Below are 22,033 nucleotides of genomic sequence, written 5' to 3' on the forward strand. Positions count from 1 at the left end.
GTTTTTATAAAATTTGATATTTTAAAAGTGAAAATTTATTTGTTGCTCCTTTTAAGGTTATGTTAGAATATTAACATTGAAAACCTTTTTATACATTTTTAAAACCGTTTCTTTCGGTCCTCAATCCTTAATTTCCACTATAGGACATCAAGAGGTGTATTCATAGTAAAAATTAGCAAACAATACCAGAAAATACTGAAGCAACAATAACTCCACTTTTACAAAAAGAGCACCTTACCTTGTTACATAACCTGAAATATAGCAAAAAAGTCGTTCTCTTGACAAAAATCTCATAAATTTTACATAAACATAACACATTTATTTAAAAAAAACGCACATTTTAACGACAATTTGTCACGCATATAAAGTTCAATAAAAATTTGGTATTTTATTTTCTTTAAATGGGCATTTTAGTGCGTTTTTATATCCAAAGCTAGGCAACGCTGCAGAAGCGAGAGAGAGATTTGACTGATGAAAGCAGAAGAACACCAACAACAACTGCAATCGCGGGCAATGCGACCAGATGTTAAAAAAAGCAAAGCTAAAAAAAACTGAGTGAATTATTAAACTAATTTAAAAAAAATCATATTTTACGTTTATAAACATTACTTTTAATTGGAAGAGGCTAGAAAAATGTCATAAAGAAAGAACTAAGACTCCGAGACTAAACACCAAAAAAAAAAAAATCCTAAATCAAGTTACGAAACTGGTAATCTGGCCGTACTGGTGCTAAAACGACGTAACTTATTGTTAAATTCGCTGAGCACAAAGTAACTGTACCACGATAGGCGCCATCTCATTATTCTTTCCATCATGATATTGATACATAGAGATAAAGGGTCATACGTCCTAATCGCCAATACCTCAAACATCCTCAGACTTACTGGTGACCTCAAATGCAGTACTTGCCACTCATGTTCAACATGCAAAGGTAATCCTTAAATTCTTTTACTCAATCATATTTAGCCTAATCGCGAACTCGGTGTGTACTTTTCTTTCCCTTAAGTTACAATACCATATTTTATTTTTGTTTCATGCTGAACTTGATGAGCATTATTTGATCACACGGATCTTGCCCAACGAAAGAATCCAAAAAGGGTGTTTACTTTGCGTCCAATTGGTGGAAGAAAGAGAGGCTGACCAAGAAAGAGATGGCTTGATGAATTAGAGAGAGACTGAATTGGAGTTGGATTGTTGATGATGCTTTGGTCCATCACAGACTGTGAAGCTATGAGAGAGAGAGAGAGAGGATCTTGCGATAACTCTAAACGACTGTATTGGCTTGCCTAAGCCATATATAGGGACGACTTTTGCACTCGTGAAAAGATCCTACAATTCGTCACCCATGGCCTGACAAAGAATCCAAAGGCTCAATGAAAGTACCAAATTCAAATTCACCAATACCAATTCAAATGGGACGCTATACGCCTGAACAAAATTGGGAAATATTGAAAACCTATTTCCAAAGTGGTGAGTCTTCTTCTTCTTTTCTGATGAAGCTCATTTTCACATCGGTGGCTACGTCAATAAGCAAAATTGTCGAAGTTGGGGCTCAGAAAATCCACACGTTACTGTAGAGAACCAAATGTTTGGTGCGGTTTTTGGTCTGGCGGCATCATCGGGCCATTTTTTTTCGAAAATGTGCGAGCAGCCGCAGTTACAGTAAATGGCGAGCGTTACCGTGACATGCTCAACGAGTTGTTTCCAAAAATTGAAGAGGATGACATGAACAACTTGTCACACTGCCAAAGTTACACTCGAACTTTTGGCCACCGTTTTGGAAAACCGAATAATCAGTCGAAATTTCGATATCAGTTGGCCGCCACGGAGCTGTGATTTAAGCCCGTTGGACTATTTTTTGTGGGGAGCCGCTAAGGACAAATGCTATGCGAACCATCCAGAGACGATTGATGCTTTAAAACACGAAATCGAAGTAGCCATTCATGAAATTGGAGCCCAAACAATCGAAAATGTGCTTAAAAATTGGGTTAATCGAATGACCTACTGTAAACCCAGTCGTGGCAGTCATTTGACTGATATTATTTTTTATTCATAAATGACAATATTCAATCTTCAAAATAAAAAAAAAAGTTTGAAAAAATATTGACTTTTTTTTTTTAAGCCGATTCAAAAAGCAAATTTTACATGGCCCTCCCTATATTTAATACCAGAATGAACTTTTTGCACTTATTCGCCATGCCGGATGTTAGTTACGGAATGTTGTGGCTGATTATATATGTTTGTTTGTATGTACGTAGTAGTAAGCGCCCGTGATGATAACGCCAACAGCGAATGGGAGGGAAATCAAAACTGAAATAAAAGCACATAGTTGCTTAAGAAAAGGATGAAGGACAACAGCGCCTGCGAATAATAAATCATTTCCATAAAGTGTAAAATATTTATGTATGTATGTATGTGAGTTTGTATAGGTATTAATAAAAATATAGGGTTAGTGCGTGTGTTTAGAGGCAATAAGCAGTGGACTTACATATATACATAGATGTATACATACATACATATGTATGTAAGTATAAATAGCGATGATGAGTTTTATGAATGAATACTCAACGACTTACAACAACAGCAACAAAATCAGAGCAGGCATTGAAGTAAGAGCGCTAAAATACTAAAACAAATTACCGAGTCGTATCGTCTCCTCATACATATGTACATTTGTACCTATTTGCCCACATATTTATATATAAATTGCGCTTACAGTGCCGGTCGACGAAATAGGCTCAAATATTTTTTTTGCACTTTCTTATTTTTCACAAAATCTGTAGTACTTTTCTAGTATGCTTTGATTTTGTGTTGTGCCAAAAAATGGCGGTCAGTATTGAATGGTCTCTTAAAAATTAGTTTTCACTGCTTCTTTTGCTAAAATCTTTTCCAAGCAACAACAAAATGCAACTTTCAAACCCCTTCCGCTAATAAAGGTTACGTAGTGCTGGGTGATCTGTAATAAGATCTCACTCAGATATCTATGTATATATTTAGTGCTATGTATATATTTGGAATCGAATTATTATTGTATGCAAATCTCGATGCACGTCTTCGCGAGTTTTAACAAGCCGTGCAGCCTTTTGGCAGCAATATTCTTCAAGGATAAAAAATAACAAAACTCAGCAAAGAAATTTCACCACACAAAATCCTATTGGAACTGATTAGGTTTGCTCTTTAACTATTGTCAAAAAGAAAATTGTGAGGGGAACTTCGGCTACACTTCGGTTGCCATCTCACTTGGGAGATTCGGCAGCCGAATTCTCTACGATCATTTCACATGCATTCACACTCTCGTCCAATCAGTCGTTGTGCAAACGGGAACGAAGTGTCATTGGTTGATTTTTTTTTCGTATGTCACCAACACAATATCAGTTTTGTTGTAAACATATCCAAAGTGACATCAGTCCATCAGCTGATTCTGTAAAATTTGCTGAGAGACGAATAACGGTCTGTTAAAGGGCACACCTCTAAAAATCGTTGTACCATGCGAGTCAATATATAAGCAATTCTTCGTTGCTTCACCACTAACTAAAATTTTTAATTTTGTTAAGAGTTACGTTGTATTTAATGGGGTAGAAATTGAGTTATTTAGACTTTGTAGGTTAATGGGCCATTCTAGGGTAAAAAGAGAGTAAAAGAACTGAGAAAGATATCCAGCACTAAAAATAATCTTTTAATTACCACAGTACCTTAGGTTGGCAACAATCCCTTCAACTTGTTCGATAGCACAGCGTCAATGTATACTGGGTCATAAAGTGTGGAATGCTGCTAGAGCAACAGTCATTTGCCGAATATAAATCCGGGTCGCTCTGTTAACTTAGAACCAACTGTTGTGGGAGTGATCTCTTTGAGTCCTTAGGGCAGAGTGACATTCTGGGGAATCGAAAAGTGGACGAATAGACGATAAAGTTCGAATTCAAGCAGAAAATCCTCTCTAAACTTTCTGCTATCACAAATTATGGAAAAGCTTAGCAGCCACTAAAAATTGACTGGACTAATCCTAACCTGTACAGATGTAGAGTATCTCGTTCCCTTTGACAATCACTCTATGAACAAAGAAATTCGAGCTTGCTGAGAAAGCGAGCTCCATTTAACGATTTGTGTAAAAGTTGTAGAGATGAGGAAGGAAAAGAAGAATGCATCCTAGATTTCTGGCGGACCATTTCTTTGAGAATTTGGGCAGTTTAGGCACAGCTTCGTTGGAGGGACTCATTGAAGTTTTCGAAAATATTGGTATGGTTTATGGGCATGTCGGAACATATCAGAGGGAAGGGGCATCTGTGGCCACTGAGTGAACCTAGGCTAAACTATTTTTTGACTCATGAATGAAGAACATTTTTCCTTATGGATTTAAATAAGTTGATGTCAATAATTCGCCAATAAGTGGTCAAAAACGTTTAAGGGAGCCGGTGGTCTAGAAATTAGAAATAATCGATTTTTTGATTTTTCGATATTTCGAAAGTAGAGTATCTTAAGAATATACTATGAAATTTTCATGCGGAAATTCCTAATATTATAGCTTCTACAGACCATTAACTAGCTAGAGAGCGGCTTACGCGCTCCTAACTTTCTTCGGCCTTGTGTTGTCAAAAAAAAAAAAAAAACTATTCAACTGAATCGTCTGAACTTTTAATATGTTGTTCACAACATCAATGGCTATCGTCCGTACTAGAATCATATTATTGTTTGCATTATGTATTTCGTATTTTTGTGAATAAAAAACTGAAAAAACCGATTTTTAGAGCGTAAAATTCAAAAATGCGCCAAAAAAATTCCTGAAAATACTCTAGAGAAGATGTTGATAAATATCTATGTGGTCTCGGTAGTCTAGCGTAAGTGCACTAACCTGCCATCCCAGAGGTTGTAGGTTCGAATCCTACATAAAAGGCGAGGACCGTCGCACTTTTCCAAATTTACCTACTTTCCCTGTTCGAAAAAAAAGAAAAATTCATTCCTCAACCCCCAAAATACGTATCCTTTCCATCCTTATTCCCGCACAATAGTCAGCGCATTATTTGCATTGTGGCTGCTAAAACAACCAAAAAGCAAAGAAAAACTCACAGTTAAACTTTCCATCAGTGGCGCCAGCAAGAGAAAGCGGGCAACCGCGGCAAAAGCATAGACGTTCCAAATTCAGCGAAGTCCTAAACCACCTGTGCGATCCTTCTGCCAGAAAAATGAGAAACACAAATGGCGCTCCAAGCAGCAAGAAGGCGTTGTTCCTAAGCAACGACAGGTGGGCATTCCCACCTGGGTAGCGGCAGACTAATCACCTACCCTGTTAAAAATCAAAATAGAATAACGAAACCAACGCAAGACTGAGTCTTGTCGAGGCCCTATGCTCCCGAGAGGAGTGAACAAGGAAAAAAAAGATATAAATAAATAACTACTAGTTTTGTTTGTTAGAAAATAACTGGTTTTTCCGGGTATGAATCCTTTTTTTCGAACTCATTTAAGTTCTGCCAATTGTCTTAGCTTACGCAGTTGGCCAGCACTGTATATTTGTATGTAAATAAATTTGTCATTATTTTCTGACAGGGTGTGTAAACTTCCCTTTAATTGATTTATTTTCTACAGCCGGGTGATGTGACGGTCCGCCACAAATGAATTGTTTTTGCGGGCAAAATTCCTGCCGAGAGCAAAACAAAAAGATGCCTATGGCTTTTGCTCCGAAGTGAAATGTTTACGACACATACACGTCAATATATATGTAAATATAAAAATTAAGAAATTTGAAATATAGGGTCTCGATTCAGCCTACATTTGGCACTTAATCGTTAATAAATTGCGGAAGTAAAAATAAAGGATGGATGAATTGAAGCGATTTAAATATTTCACTATTTATTTATTTATTATATTTTTTAATATCAATTATTTTCATATTAAAATTCCATATTAATTTAAATTTCAAACTTTGGACAAGATCGAAAAATTATCATCAAAACTTTAAACTTTTCAATCAGAATTAGGTTATGTTGAAGCTATTGTTAACTATGGGACACACTCAGGTTCATAACTCATTGTGATGCCGCGTGGGGCATCCTTGTTATCTCTCCATCTCTCCTAAAATCAGTGAGTACTTTTTAAAAAGTATTTTATTAATTAATTAAATTAAGATCCCTGATTTCCATAATGCAGAGATCCTTCAACTCTTTAAAAAGTTGTCTACTTATAATTGTAAATCTACGTCAGTATAGGGCAGAAAGGGCTAGGCGGCCGCCGTTGCTGAATGGGTTGGTGCGTGACTACCATTCGGAATTCACAGAGAGAACGTTGGTTCGAATCTCGGTGGAACACTAAAAAAAAAAAAATTAAGAAAAACATTTTTCTAATAGCGGTCGCCCCTTGGCGGGCAATGGCAAACCTCCGAGTGTATTTCTCCTCATAAAAAAAATATCTGCCGTTCGGAGTCGGCTTGAAACTGTAGGTCCCTCCATTTGTTGAACAACATCAGGACGCACACCACAAATAGGAGGAGGAGCTCGACCAAACACCCAAAAAGGGTGTACGCGCCAATTATATATATATGGGGCAGAAAAATGACACAAGAAGTGCGAGATCATCTCTTTCTCTTCCTCATCTAGAAATTAGCTTCTGCAGGGAAGGACAGGGCATTACGTCTAAATAGGGCAGAACAATGGCAGAGGAGGTGCGAGATCGTCTCTTCATCTTCTTCATCTAGAGAGCTTCTGCTGAAATCATGTGATTGCACGTCCCGTTATAACGGAAATCAGTGTACTAAGACTATTTTAGCTTAGCACAGATTTTGTGTGTTAAGCATTGAGAGTCGGCCATCTTTCATTCGCTGCTCATACAATTTCCTCAAAAATAAGTAGCTTATAAATCTGTAATGGTATGCCCATGTCATTGTTCGTGTACTCATCAGCCAACTTGGCGGCAAGTCTGGCTAGTTCATCGGCCCTGCAGTTACCTTCAAGATCACAATGGCCAGGAATCCATGTTACATTTAGATGAAATTAGTCAGACATCTCATTAAGAGATGTGCGGTATTTCATGGTCACCTTGGAGCTTGGCAATTGCTTTGTGAGGAATTTTCTCGCCGCCTGATTATCAGTGACAATGTCATATATGTCATATATTTATCATCTCCGAGTCAATAAATATATTATATTATACCAATATCATGGCTTTTATTATTGCCAAAAGTTCACACTGTAGTAGTCGGGAAGTCGAAAAGATCTCCAGATTTTTGAAAAACATATACTCGTACACCTCTTTCTACCCTGTCCTCGAGTTTTGAGCCATTGGAGTATACATGGAAGGACTGGACTCGTCCTGTTTTACTACTGTAGTTCCTAATCTTGCCTCGAGGGTACGTAGGGTTGTAGTGGTAATAGTGGAGGGTGTAGTGGCAATTGTAGATGGGAGTGCAATGCACTCAGTGCATAGTCCACCACTTTGGGAAGCTCCGAAATGCCAGTTGGGGTTTTACCGTGACTATGCTCATGTTTGAAGCATTACCTAAGGTGTTCAAACTTATTGTCGCATTGCGACTGGCTTAGTTGTTGTTGTTGCACATTATCTGCCTATACAGAACAGTTCTCAATGAAAAATGAAAAATTTAAGATAAAGTTTTCAAAATTTTGCACAAGTCTGACACTTGAATTTATGTGGTTTTTGTAATAGAATGCAATACAACACATAGGCGTAAAAGTCCCGGGCCTAACAAAGAAAACACGACTAACAAAGAAAACACGATTTTGTTTGTTCAAAATTAGTTTTATTCATCAACCTAATTAACATCAAGAACAACGCAATCATTCCAGCCCCGCTCTAACATTTCGATGCCACTTTTGAAGAACGATTTATCTTTTGCTTCTAAATCCGTAAAGCCTTCAGTTTCAGCAATAACCTCTTCATTCGAGCGTAATCTCTTATCGGCAAGCATTTTTTTAGGTCTGCGAACAGCCAATAGCTGCTGGGAGCCAAATCTGGCGAATTCGGTGGATGTGAAAGCAATTCGAAGTTCAATTCATATAGTTTTGCTATTGTTTTGATTGACTTGTGATTGATTTGTTTTTGGTCACGAGTGAGCAAACGTGGCAACCACTTTGAAAAGAGCTTTCTCATAGTCAAATGCTCATTCAATATAAAGCCAACACCTTCTTCAGATATCTTTACGATATCAGCTAACTCACGCAACTTCACTTTCCGATCTTTCAAAATAATTTTGTGCATTTTTTTGATGTTTTCTGGTGTTACCGGCTCATTTAGACGTCCACTGCGTTGTGCATCATCGGTGTCTCTACGATCACATTTTAAGTTAGCAAACCATCGTTTTATTGTTGTTTCTGATGGAGCGGAGTCCCCATAACACTTTTCATTGCTTCGCTTGAACGGTATTTTTTCCCATCAAGAAGCAGTGTAAATTAAAATACGATATTCTTTTTGTTCCATTGTTTTGAAAATAACAGCAGTAGCATCACTTTTAGCTCAATAACTCACGAACCAGTGAATAGAATATCATGAAATTTGAACAGCTGTCTTTTTAGGGTGAGCACTAACTAAAAAAGAGGTGAATGCAACAAAACGAGTGCCATCTATCTGCTATGCCAGGGACATTTCAGCCCCCCTATCCTACTTATTGACGACAACTAGAGGATGTAGAAGTTTTGGCACAACATTCATATACTATGTACATGTACATCAATTTCTCGGCACGGAGGCAAAGGAGTTTCGCGCTTTTAATTGTGTTGAGTTTATTTATATTTTCCTACAACTCGAAGAATCTGCAGTTTCATTTCGTTTTCAAACGCCGTTTTTTGCAAGTAATGTTGAAATCGAATTCGCAACCCTCAGACTAACAGCTGACATACATCACCCACTTATGACTACGGAAACCTCTTTAAACTGTCAGCTGACTAGGTCGTATTGTCAGAATGGGAGCTTTGCATACTGGAAAAATGTCTTTTCTATGTTGAAAGCAAGTGGAGAAGGATTTAGATGCTTTCAATTGAAGTAAAAAAAAATGTTCCATTAAACGCCCCTTACATATGTACGAGTATATATTATATAACACAATATATCTTATATATAAAAATGGAGACGTTTTTTTGTGTTCGTTAGTCGCCGATTCACGCCTAAACGCATTCACCGATTTCAATCAAACTTTCACAGATCATTGGTATTGGTCCATAGATGGTTTATGTGAAGTTTTAAAGAAATCGGTAAAAGTATGCGTGCGTTGTGTAAGTGTGAAAAATACAATATTTGCGTGTTTCCCTTATACGGACATTACGTATACGGAATGAGAATACACGCAAATGAATAGAATATACACAGATATGAATAACATTGTTCTGATGTCGAGTGTCGTATGCGACTGTATTATTCGTAACGCAATAGTTGTCATCTCTTTTCTTTCCTTTTTATGCATGCGTGACACGGCATCAAAGCACATTGCTTTTTTTTTAACTGGAAAAATATTTTGAGCTTCATTTGAACGTTTTATGATTTAGATAAAATAAAAATTCGTTAAATATATTTGATTCCATTAATAACCATAAGCCTGTATTTTTCGAAGTTCAAAGTTTTTGGACAAATATTGAAACGTTTACTTAAATTAAAGGTTAAATACATATATATAAATGCGCAAATGTAAAAGTTTAGATGGATTTAAAATATACGAAATTATTCAGCGGTTGAATCCATACATTTTTTGAAATCCATGAATATGGATCGACAGTCGCCATAAATGTTCTTTTAAAAAATAAAACGTGTTAATTTGATGGTAGCTCGAGTATTAAGATCAGGTCTCTATTAGTATAACTTTGTTCATGGGTTTGCGTAATTTTTTTGTGGTGAAAGTCGAAAAACCAAGAAAAGAAAACGCGAAAGCTGACGAGCAAAATGTATAAAATAAATTCTCCTGTATGTATATATACTCGAAAAAGTTATGCTAACACTTTTTTCATGCATTTAGGTAGACAATTTTATATGGGCAAACGTACGTTTACGAGATAAATGCCTAAAAGCAGGTATACTAAAATAGCGCTCTCAGGAATTTCTGTTACAATACTTCTGTAAATTTCATGCTCCAAGTGATCGAGCATTGGTATAGCTCTGAAGACAAATGTTCAGGATATAATACAAAAATGCATATTTACTTGATTTCACATAGTAATATTATCATTGTTAAAAGAGAACAAGTTTGTATTAGGTAATAATTAGTTTCAAAGCCAAAGAATAGTTGCAAGATTAAAAAATACCTGAAACACATTTTCATTTAACAACTAAAATAGCAAATATGAGCAAAATATGTACTTTCTTCAATTTTCTTCTGTTGCCAACTTTCTGAAAAACGTGAATTCACCGCGATGCGATACAGAAACAAAAAGACAGCGACAGCGCGCAGAGGGTTTTGAGCAATAATATAAATTTGTATCAAACAACGCATTAAATAGTCATTTTAGTATACTTTTGGTGTTTACTTATTCAAGTAAATGCATGTATTAATTTTTCTTTAAGAAATTTCTCTAAAATTTGCAACTTTTTTTATGATTTCTAAAGATTACTTTATTTTTGCCAAAGAGCAACCGTGCGTACAGAAAATTGTGTTGTACTTAAAACTTCACCACTATAAACTTGGTCCTTATAAAGGACTTTTACTACAGTTTGTTTACTGGATATACTGAGGTCAACATAATCAGCTGTATCAAAACCATTTGGTGAGTGGTCAACAATTTTAAAGTGCGTTTTTCATTGTTATTTTTTTTTTTGGGAAAAAATTTATAAAAATAAAATATATTGTGCGTAAAATTTTAATAATCAGTGAAAATAAAAAAAACGGTGTTTTCGTTGTTGTTGTTAGCAATTTTAATGCACATTGTGAGTTTTTCATGTTTTTTTGATTAAATTCATTACTTTTCAATTATTTTCTCTTAACTTATTTGAAATCAACGTATGCGGCCAAAAGAATTAGAAATTTAATTTCAACAATGGAAAAAAGAAAATTATATTATTTATATTTTTATCGCTTTATTTTAGAAATGCCACGCCCGCGAAGAAATGCTATTGATCGTCGGTCGCGTAGAACGCAAAATAGATCAAATGAAAGGCAAAATCAATCACAAGAAGAGCGAGAAATTCAAAACCAAAATCAAAGGGAACGTATGGCCAGATCACGTTCAGGCCATTCACCTGAAGAACGTATACAACGTAATGAGCAAGATAGATTAAAACAAACACATAAACAAAACACAAGGACAATCGCTGGAATTATGCGGAATTGACTTAGAATATCTATGCTTCTCCCACGGACAATTATACGAGTATGTATCGTGTTCACGTGTAGGAAAGACATCAGTTCTGTTTATTTATACCACAACTCAGGGCAAAACAAAAAATGTAGTTTACGAAAAGACTTTGCGTTAGTTTAAGTTTAAAATTAACATTAATTTTATATTGTAAAAAAAGAATAAATACTCATAGAGTGAATTTAAATCGATTGTTCATGTTTCATTTCTAATTTTGATATGCCTAGCGAAGCAGGCAGAGGGTCCGCTAGTTTATTATAAATTTCTACAAGGGTGTATCCCTTCATTCACGAATTTCTCCCAGTGAGCAGGATAGCGTTAATGGACCAAAGTACAACTGGCTTTATAATGTGGGCAAAGAGACAAAACAAGGCAGCGGAGCGGTGGGCACAACCCATACTGCCTATGCCGGCTTACTGGCTGCGCCTGTTGTTATTGCTTATTTGAGCTTGCTATTGCGCTCCTATCTATTTACAAGTATACTCATACTATAATAGTACAATTTTGATGCTTCCGATGATTGAGACTCAATTGCACGACAGCTGACAGTATCAGCAAGTGGTTGGTTAATAGAGTGGGTGGGAGTGCAGGGGGGAAGAGGGAGAGCTGCACAGTCGTATAGATTACAATGTTTACGGCGGCAGACAGTGAGGCAAGTAAATACAGCTACACAGCCATACTAAGTTTAGAGCGCTAGGGCCACCGGCTCAGCACGAGCACACACACGCTGATTTTGCTTAATGAGTTGGTTGGATCGGCAGAGTCGGCTGAGTGGGTTGCTCAGTGCCGTTGTGTAAACTATACGTACATACATTCATACATATATGTGCATATGTAAGTACATACATACATTCCTACAGACATACATACTTAGTATATACTCTTACTTATCGGCATGGGCACAGGAGAGATTTTTCCGCTGCTGCTGCTCGGTTTTTTCGCGGGCTTTATTGGTAGAATTTGAATTTTGTCAAATTCAGTACCTTTGCAAACGCGAAAGAAACAAGTTGTTCGTTTCGCTCGAAACACTTTTGGCAACATTGCTATAAACATAAACAATTTATAGAAAATTGGCTGCGACAATTTACATAAACACCTACACACTCACCTACATGTTACACTTACATGTGAAGTGAAACTAATAACGTTTCAGCAAAATTAATTGCGAGTATTTACGCGTTTGAGCTAATAAAAGTAATTAAATTTGAGAGTTTTGGAAAATTTTCAAAATCGCGCGCTAAAAACGTGTTATCACTTTTTTTTAATATGCAATTCGGTGCACGTACTTCAGCTGGGCAACAATTACAACTATTTACATATGTAAATTAATTGTTAAGTTTAATCAATTTAACCTTTTGTAAAACAACAACAAACACTCGTGTAGAATTATCGGTATGTTGTTTGGAATATTAATTTTTAATTTTGTGAATACGCCATTCCTATGTACATATGTATGTATAAGTATGCAATATTCTCACCATGTTTTTAGAAAAAGTCTTAAGGCTTTATAATGCGATTTGAGCGTGTGAAGTGATGTGATGCAAAGTGATGTGATGCGACTGGTTGATATCATGTGATGTGATCTGATAAGAGAGCGAAGTGTGCGCTAGCGTAGATTTCACGTATGATACTGAATGATAATGTAAGTCAAGGACATTACGCTGGATCAAAACCAGAAAATATAAAAAAGATTAAAAAAAATTCCTTTGGAGGGGAAATCTCTTGTTACAACTGTAACTTAGAAGTCATAAACTAATAGAGAAGGGCTGAGCATTTGATAAAAACATGAGCGCGAGTAAAGTGCAATTAGTTTTTTATTTTACTTATTTGCAAAAGCGGGAAGGGGTATTTTTACTCGTACACATACAGTAATATCTGTTTGCCTTAGTACTTACATGTGTAAACAATAAATTAAAATATTAAAATGCATAGCAAGCACGTACAACAGATGATTTCAAGCAAAATCGCTCTTTCCACTTTTCCATTATACGAGTATGCACATGTAAATATTTTTTCAAAGTCAATAAAATGGAAAAATCTAATTTGGTATTTAAAATTGTCATACGCATTGCTTATATACATAAATATTTAAATGCTCTTGTATTTGCATGCGGAAAGCGCTGATTGTAAGAGACAATCAAAGCACGTGGGAGGGAGTGCCTTAGGTATATAGTTATGCATATATACACACATACTTACATGCATATTTACGTGCCTACATCGTTGAATGAAAATGTACGTATTTATTTTAATTTGTATATATGAAAATACACTTGTAGAAGAAAAGCAAATGTTTCAAAAGAAATAACAACAATAATGCAACAATAAATTACAGTGGGCTGTAAATCTAATACATACACCTAATTCTCTTTTTACACGATAGATACGTTCCCAAAGAATTCGTGTAAAAAGAGAATTAGGTGAAAACAATACTAAAAAATTCTTTTTAGAGTTCACTAAAGAATTTATTTCGTGTTTACACATTTTAATTCTTTAAATATATTATAAGAAATAAATTATACTTTGAAAAAAAGAAAATATTGTAATATCTGAAATTCATTAATATAAAACAAGTAAAAATAATATAAACATAAAAAACTTTTATGCATTGTCACTTTCTGACAATAAACGCATACGTTTGCGTAAGACTAGAATATCACTGCCATCACTAGAATTATTTTGTTCATCATCTTGTGAAATTGTTTCTGGATTATCATCTCTAGGCTCCTGTGTTGATAATTCGGTAGTTTTTAGAAGGAAATCAGTCATTAAAGATTGTGTTTGATTTCGTGATAAACCTTTATAAAGTTCCCTGTAAGATGGCATTAATGATTTCAGTTCACGTTGAAATTTTGCAGCTCGTTCCTCATCAGGATCATGTTGTTGAAAATGATTACCTAATTTTCTGGCAAGATCAAGACCTTCTTTAATTAGAGTTGCATTTAAAATGGGAGGATCTTCTTCGTCATTATCGCTATGTTCTCTGTCTTGATGAGTCTCAAGGGTGAGGTCTATAATTTCATTTTCGCTCAAGCTTTTATCAGCTAATAATTCCTCTATATCGGCAAATGATAGATCATCGAATCCATCTCCACCAATTGTATGTGCTAGCGTTGTGATGTCAGTAAAAACAGCGTTATTATGGGTGACAGGATCAGGATCTTTGCTTTTGACACATTCTGGCCAAATATTTTTCCAACATGAGTTCAAGGTTGATGGCTTTAAGTCAGCTAACGCTAACCCAACTTGATTAATGCAGTCCATAATAGAAAATTTTTTCCACATATCAATAACTGTTAAATCCTCATTATGGTCTAGTTTGTCTACCACGTATTGGAATGAACGTTTTATGTAGTACTTTTTAAAAGTAGCAATGATCCCTTGGTCTAGCGGTTGTATTAAGGATGTAGTGATAGGCGGAAGATAGCAAAATTGCACATTTGGGTGCTCCAAGAGCGGATGGCAAGTTGCATTGTCTAGAATTAAAAGAACTTTAAATTCTAGACATTTTGCATTCATGTAGCGTCTAACTTCTGAAATGAAGTATTTCTGGAACCATTCTGTAAAGATTGCACTGGTCATCCATGCCTTTTTGTTTGCTGTCCAGTGAATTGGCAGTTTATTGAAATCTACACTTTTCATCGAGCGTGGTCTTAAAGCACGATTTACTAGCAGTGGTTTTAACATACGTTCTCCTGAAGCATTGGAACAAAACAACAATGTTACACGGTCCTTTGCTACTTTTAAACCACCGGCAGTTTTCTGCGATTTTGCAACATAAGTTCTGCTCGGCATTTTTTTCCAAAAGAGGCCACTTTCATCTACATTCCAAACTTGATCTGGGGTGTATCCTCCATCTTCAATAATTTTTCTAAGTTTTTCAGGAAATTTTTTGGCAGCCAATTCATCTGCAGACGCAGTTTCTCCCTTAATTTTTACATTATGGAGAGCATGTCGTTTAAGAAAACCTGTCATCCAACCTGTACTTGCAGAAAATTCGGGTAGTTTTGACTGAGATGAAGTGCCTGGCTCAACTTCTTTAATACGTTTATAAATTCTTAATGCAGTTTACTTGATAGCAATTCCATCTACTGGTATTCTTTTTTGTGATTTATCTTCAATCCACATTACCAAAGCTTTTTCCATCTTCTCTTTGACAACATCTCTTATGTATGACGATGATTTAGCACTTATTTTCGTTCCAGAACATACCGATTTTCTAATCGCAGTTTCATTTTTCTTGATCGTTCTTATGGTAGCTTCATGAATACCAAAATGCTTTCCTACAGCCGTTGCTCCTTGTCCTGTTGTAAGTTGATCTAAAATTTTAATTTTAGTATCTAAACTGATCGCCTTCCTCTTGGCTTTTATTACAGGTGAATTATGTGACATTGTGTTAAGGCTACCAAATATTTTTCATATTAATAATGCAAAGATTTGAAAATTATTTAAAGCTTACCTGTTATTGAGTTAATAAATCTATACGAGCACTAACTTTTTTTACTTATAATGTTTTAAATACTCACAACAACTAAGCGTCTTTTCTTTTCAACTCTCAAAACCAAACTAAATTGCGTAAAAAGTACATTACGTCTTTACTCTATGCATAATTCGGGGAATCCCACTCATATACACATATTTTTATAGCAACAGCTGTACACGATAACAGCCCAAAGCCGCTCATCCTGTATAGATGCGATTACATGCTGATATTATAAGATCCTAAACAAATAACCTAAACCGATATGCTAAAACAAAAATCCCAAACAATGAATCCGATTTGCTCTATGAGATTCAAGAAAAATTCATAAAATATTGAAAAACGTGTTAAAACAAAACAATTCGTGTACAAAAAATTTTTTTTTCTCTTTTTAACTCGTGTTAAATCAAATTCGTGTAAAAAAAATTCGTGTAAAAAGAGAATAAGGTGTACTAGTTTACCGACAGACTGAAACTATAGAAACTTTAGTATGTAAAAAAAAATCCATTAAATGCTAGCAGAGGAAATATTAGTGATTATTGTCAATCTAGGAAATTTGAGTTCAATTCATAATAGTCCCGGGAATTCGGTACTCATTTCGTGACTATTTCTTCTTTATTTTAAAATGAAAAATATTCGTTAAAAAATGTGATAATTTTATAATAATCCCGAAATTTCGGGAGATCAATTTATAGTATTTCCGGAAATTTGGTATTAATTTCCTACTTTTTTCCAAACGGAAAATATTCATTAGGTATTGGGGACTCTTGTTTTTTTTGTGAATCGGAAAATATTCATATAACAAGGTGATAATTTGGTAATAATCCCAAAATTTCGGGACTATTCTTTTTTCTTAGAACGGAAAATATTCTTTAAACAAGGTGACAATTTTCTAATAATTCCGATATTTCAGGACTAATTTTCGTTTGTTTTTGAAACGGAAAATATTCATTAAGAATATAACCTTATAATAATCCCAAAATTTCGGGACTACTTGTTCTTTCTTGAAACGAAAAAATATTCAACAATGTGATTATTTTATGATAATAATTAAGTTTTTTGTTGGTCATTAAACAAGATGTTAATAAATACTGAAAGTACCTAACACTAAACCTACCAATACTTTATGTAATGCTATTCCTACCAAAGTGGGTCAAACGATCCGACTTTAAAATGTTATATATATTACTAAGATCACATATATTTCTCGGTAAAACAATTAGCAATAGAGGAGTAAATCTAGAAAAATACATTCGATGTATTTTTTAATAAAAGTCGTGAAGGCAAACGGCGATCTAATAATGTTATTTCTAAGAACTTCTGACAAAAAGTTTAAAATGGGTCATCGTCGGGTTTAGTGTTAAATGAGCTGAGAACCAACAAAGGGACGTGCGCGGGCAGAGATTCTCATTACTTACATCCTTTGACAAGGTTTGATTCCTAGAAACTTACACATGGGCTGAAATGTCCCTGGCATAGCACATAGATGGCACTCGTTTTATTGCATTCACCTCTTTTTCAGTTAGTGCTAACCCTAAAGAGACAGTTGTTCAAATTTCATGATATTCTATTCACTAGTTCGTGAGTTATTGTGCTAAGAGTGATGCCACTGCTGTTATTTTCAAAACAATGGAACAAAAAGAATATCGTATTTTAATTTACACTGCTTCTTGATAGGAAAAAGTACCGTTCAAGCAAAGCAATGGCTTGAAAAGTGTTATGGGGACTCCGCTCCATCAGAAACAACAATAAAACGATGGTTTGCTGACTTAAAATGTGATCGTAGAGACACCGATGATGCACAACGCAGTGGATGTCCAAATGAGCCGGTAACACTAGAAAACATAAAAAAAATGCACAAAATTATTTTGAGAGATCTGAAAGTGAAGTTGCGTGAGTTAGCTGATATCGTAAAGATATCTGAAGAAGGTGTTGGCATTATATTGAATGAGCATTTGACTATGAAAAAGCTCTTTTCAAAGTGGCTGCCACGTTTGCTCACTCTTAACCAAAAACAAATCAATCACAAGTCAATCAAAACAATAGCAAAACTATATGAATGGAACTTCGAATTGCTTCCACATCCACCGAATTCGCCAGATTTGGCTCCCAGCGACTATTGGCTGTTCTCAGACCTAAAAAAATGCTCGCCGATAAGAAATTTCGCTCAAATAAAGAAGTTATCGCTGAAACTGAGGCCTTTGATGATTTCGAGGCAAAAGATAAATCCCTCTTCAAAAGTGGTATTGAAATGTTAGAGCGGCGCTGGAATGATTGCGCTGATTTTGATAGAAATTACGTTGATTAATAAAGCTAATTTTGAACAAAACTAAAACGGGTTTTCTTCGTTAGGTCCGGGACTTTTCATCCCATGTGTTATTATTGAACTCTTGGCACGAGAAGTGCACGTAAATCTTTGGATGCGATTATCTCGAAGTCGTGTGTTTTGAAAATTACCGTCGCGGTGATCACAATTTATCAAAAACTATTTGACTGATTTGCATACACTTTTTGTTAATTATTCGAAGTTACAACCTCGTGAATCTGAACGGTTCACTTTTTATAAATATTTGCATAGTTCGCTGGAATTCATTTTTTTTTTTTAATTTTTCAACCACTCAAAAATCGTGTTTTGGTGCAAAGCGGTTTTCATATCGAGAAAAATTTTTTTTTGGGTAAATAAACTCATTCATTAAAAAACATTTTTCTACAATAATCAATTAATTTTTTTGATTTCAGTTGAGCTGCTCATGCGCTCCCGTGGTCACCGCAAGCCTCTTCTAAAAAACGGCGTTTCGGAGCAGGGGCGATATCAACAATAAATAATAACATTTTTTAAAATAAAAACACCAAAATGTATTCTTCGAGAGTTACCCTTCAGTATGATATATGCCACATTTGAGTTCTAAAACATATTTAAAAAAAAATTATGACAATCGTTAATTTTTTCGGGCTCACATCCAGTTACTATTGAATGGAAAATTTTCATTTAGATCATCGCAAATAAATGCCATTTCCATTTATGTAATTCATCACCTCAACAATGCCGATCGACCTACATATATAAGTATAATATTAATCGCAATTTCATGAAGGTACCTCGCTGTCACATATTTACAAAGAGAAAATATATTTACATACCTAGAAAATAGTGCTGGCCTCGCAGCTTGACAGTCGATTGACTTGGTGCACTAAGCATACGAATTTAATTATTGCTCTGCTTCTTCTGCTTGTGCTGCTGTTTATTTTTACGTCTTGCATCAATAATAACTATAATTTAATAATATATAAACTAGACATACATACGTATATATTTATAAAAAAATTTTGCTATGGTCGCAAATGCAATTTTTGCATTTTCGAAAAGGGGGAAAAAGTGAATTTCCCAAAAGTGAATGTGGTAACACAGATACAATCCTCAGAGACATGCCTATATATGTAAATATGAGTACATCGAAAGAACTGAAAATATCACTACATTGACTTTGAACTTTCTAGTTATTAAGCACTAAAATACTGGGTTTAAATGCATTTTTCCACCAATAAGTATTGAAAGGTTAGCGTAAAAATGCATTTTAATAAAATCTGAATAAAAATATACAATTTTTTTTTAAATATCAAGATTTGGTACTTCAAGAGTAAAACCTGCTAAGTTTAGATATGTTCTTTTGCCAAAAATTTGCAGACCCGAATTTAAAATGTACAAACGGGTGTATATATGTATGTATATGTATGCATATGCAGATTTTCCTTTCTATGTGCACATTAGTTTGAAGATTGCATCACGTGGATACAGGGTGGCGCCAAATTAATCACCCTATCTAAAGTTTTATAATTTTTGTAAATGTCGTACGTCAATCATGTTTTACGAATATGAATTGAACAGCTGTATGTAGTATGAGAGTCAATTGAAAAATCCATGCAAAGGCAGAGAGATGGCACTACTGGCGCATGATGGAAAGAATAATGAGATAGCGCCTATCGTGGTACCGTTATTTTGCTCTCAGCGAATTTGACAATGAGTGACGTCGTATTAGTACCAGTATGACCAGATTACCATTTTCGTAACTTGATTTAGCATTGTTTTTTTGTTATTTAGTCTCGGAGTTTTAGTTTTTTCTTCATGACATTTTTTTAGCCTGTTCTAACTAAAAATAATTTTGTAAAATATAAATTTTTTTAAATTAGTGCAATAATTCACTCAGTTTTATTTTTAACATCTGGTCGCATTGCCCGCGATTGCAGTTGTTGTTGGTGTTCTTCTGCTTTCATCAGTCAAATCTCTCTCTCTCTCCTGCAGTGTTGCCTAGCTTTGGATATAAAAACGCACTAAAATGCGCATTTAAAGAACATAAAACACCCATTTTTTATTGAATTACTTAAAGAATTTTGTATGCGTGAAAAATTGCCTTTGAAATGTGCGTTTTTTAAATAAATGTGGTATGGTTAAATTTAATTTATGAGTTTTTTGCTAAGAGAAACTCTATTACTAAGAGAGCGACTTTTTTGCTATATTCCTTCAAACCTCCAAGTGTATTTCTGCCACGAAAAAGCTCCTCATAAAAATATCTGTCGTTCGGATTCGGCTTAAAACTGTAGGTCCCTCCATTTGTGGAACAACATCAAGACGCACACCACTAATAGGAGGAGGAGCTTGGCCAAACACCCAAAAAGAGTGTACGCGATAATTATATATATATCTATAACAAGATGCGGTACTCTTTTTGCAAAAATGTCGTTATGGTTTCTTCAGTATTTTCTGGTATTTTGTTGCTTATTTTTACTATGAATACACCTCTTAATGCCCTATAGCGGAACCTCAGGATTGAGGACCGAAAGAAACGCTTTTAAAAATGTGTAAAAATGTTTTCAATGTTAATATTCTAACATAACCTTAAGAGGAGCAACATACAAAATTTTCACTTTTAAAATATTAAATTTTATAAAAACCAACAAATTGTCAAAAACAATAAAATCTTCTCATCTTGACCTTTTTTAACTTGCAGTTTCGGTAGCTTGAAATTAAAAAAAAGAAACAAACTTAAAAATGTTCGCAGTTTGGGTATAAAAAAGCACTAAATTTATTGCGAAGAGCAAATCGTTGGTAACACCGCACAACTCAGCTAATGCGACGTCATGCACTCTCGATATTTTGTTTATTTGATTCAACTCGTGATTTCTGTCGTAGCTGCAGAAATGAGGAGGAGTTGGAAACAATTCAACACCTTTTTTTGCACATGCTCAGCTCTAGCCAGAAGCAGGAACCGATATTTAAGATCCTTCTTCTTAAAGAATATAGATAATCTATACACTTTAAGTATAAGCAACCTTTTACGCTTTGTCAAAAGCTCAGGATGGTTCAATATGGAAAGGGAAATGTAGCCCAGCCCCCATGGCTCTCAACGAACCCATTTGGAGGTCTAAGTGGCATCGGTGGCTCTATGTGAGATGCGGCTGCCAAACCTAACCTAACCCAGTTCAACTCTTGGACGAACACAGATCAAATTTCAGTCAAATCGGTATATTTCTTTGTGTTTGGCATTCGTTTGAATCAAGAAGGACGAGTGATTTTCCTTTTCCATCACGAAAACGCACCAGCTCACGCCTCAGCAGTTCTGGTCGCAAATTTAATGGAAATAGGGTTGCAAATCGATTCACATCCCCCTATTCTCCAGAATTGGTTCCCTTAGAACATTTTTTGCATCTTTAGAAGTTTTAGCATAGATTTTGTCGTTTTGCTTATCAAAAACTTCTTCAACAGTGAAAATTTTATCATCTGTGAAAAGAATATTTTTACGGCCACTGAGCGTGCCACCGAAGCAGCTATTGGCATCTGTCGAGCCTAATTTCCTTCAAGCGCGTTATCTAAAGATGACCAGTTGGGCGACAGAGGGTTTTATGTGGAGATCAAATAGAGATGAATTTGAAGAAATGACTGGCAAGAAAAATTGTTGATTCAAACGAGCAGGTGACTGCAGAAATGAATGGACTCATTCTATTATTCGAAAGGGATCAACAAACTAGAAACTAGAAAAGTTTAGGACGAAGTCCCTTAGCTAATTTTAAACTTATGGAAAATTAGAAAAAAGTTTTTCCCCTAAAAATTAAATAATTTTTATTTTTGCACAAACTTTTTGAACGACCCTCGTATACAAACAGAGAAGCAATAGCGCGCGTAACGCTTAAAATAATGACTTTCATTACTCAAAATAATTTTTTTTATTTAGTAGAAAAGTTATCCAAAAATTGGAAGATTAATTTTGCGCCACCTTGT

General features: G+C 35.1%; 2 protein-coding genes across 2 annotated transcripts in view; one reads left to right on the plus strand and one right to left on the minus strand.

Moving 5' to 3' along the window:
• Nucleotides 1-12,270: 12,270 nt before the first annotated feature.
• The window catches only part of LOC128865451 (excitatory amino acid transporter 1), a 66,978-nt gene continuing 57,215 nt past the window's right edge, over nt 12,271-22,033 (plus strand). Inside the window, exon 1 of the mRNA XM_054105844.1 lies at nt 12,271-12,671. The gene's annotated coding sequence lies outside the window, so the exon portion shown is untranslated. The remainder of the gene's footprint in view (nt 12,672-22,033) is intronic.
• On the minus strand, nt 13,881-15,074 carry LOC128863658 (tigger transposable element-derived protein 1-like). Its single transcript, XM_054102917.1, has one exon. The coding sequence runs from the start codon at nt 15,072-15,074 to the stop codon at nt 13,881-13,883; it is 1,194 nt and encodes a 397-aa protein (XP_053958892.1).

This window comes from Anastrepha ludens, chromosome 5 (assembly GCF_028408465.1).
Source record: "Anastrepha ludens isolate Willacy chromosome 5, idAnaLude1.1, whole genome shotgun sequence".
Taxonomy (NCBI): Eukaryota; Metazoa; Arthropoda; class Insecta; order Diptera; family Tephritidae; genus Anastrepha; species Anastrepha ludens.

Bases quoted from the DNA above. Each gene is read 5' to 3' on its own strand.
- LOC128863658 (XM_054102917.1), bottom strand. From the start codon at position 15,074: ATGCCGAGCAGAACTTATGTTGCAAAATCGCAGAAAACTGCCGGTGGT.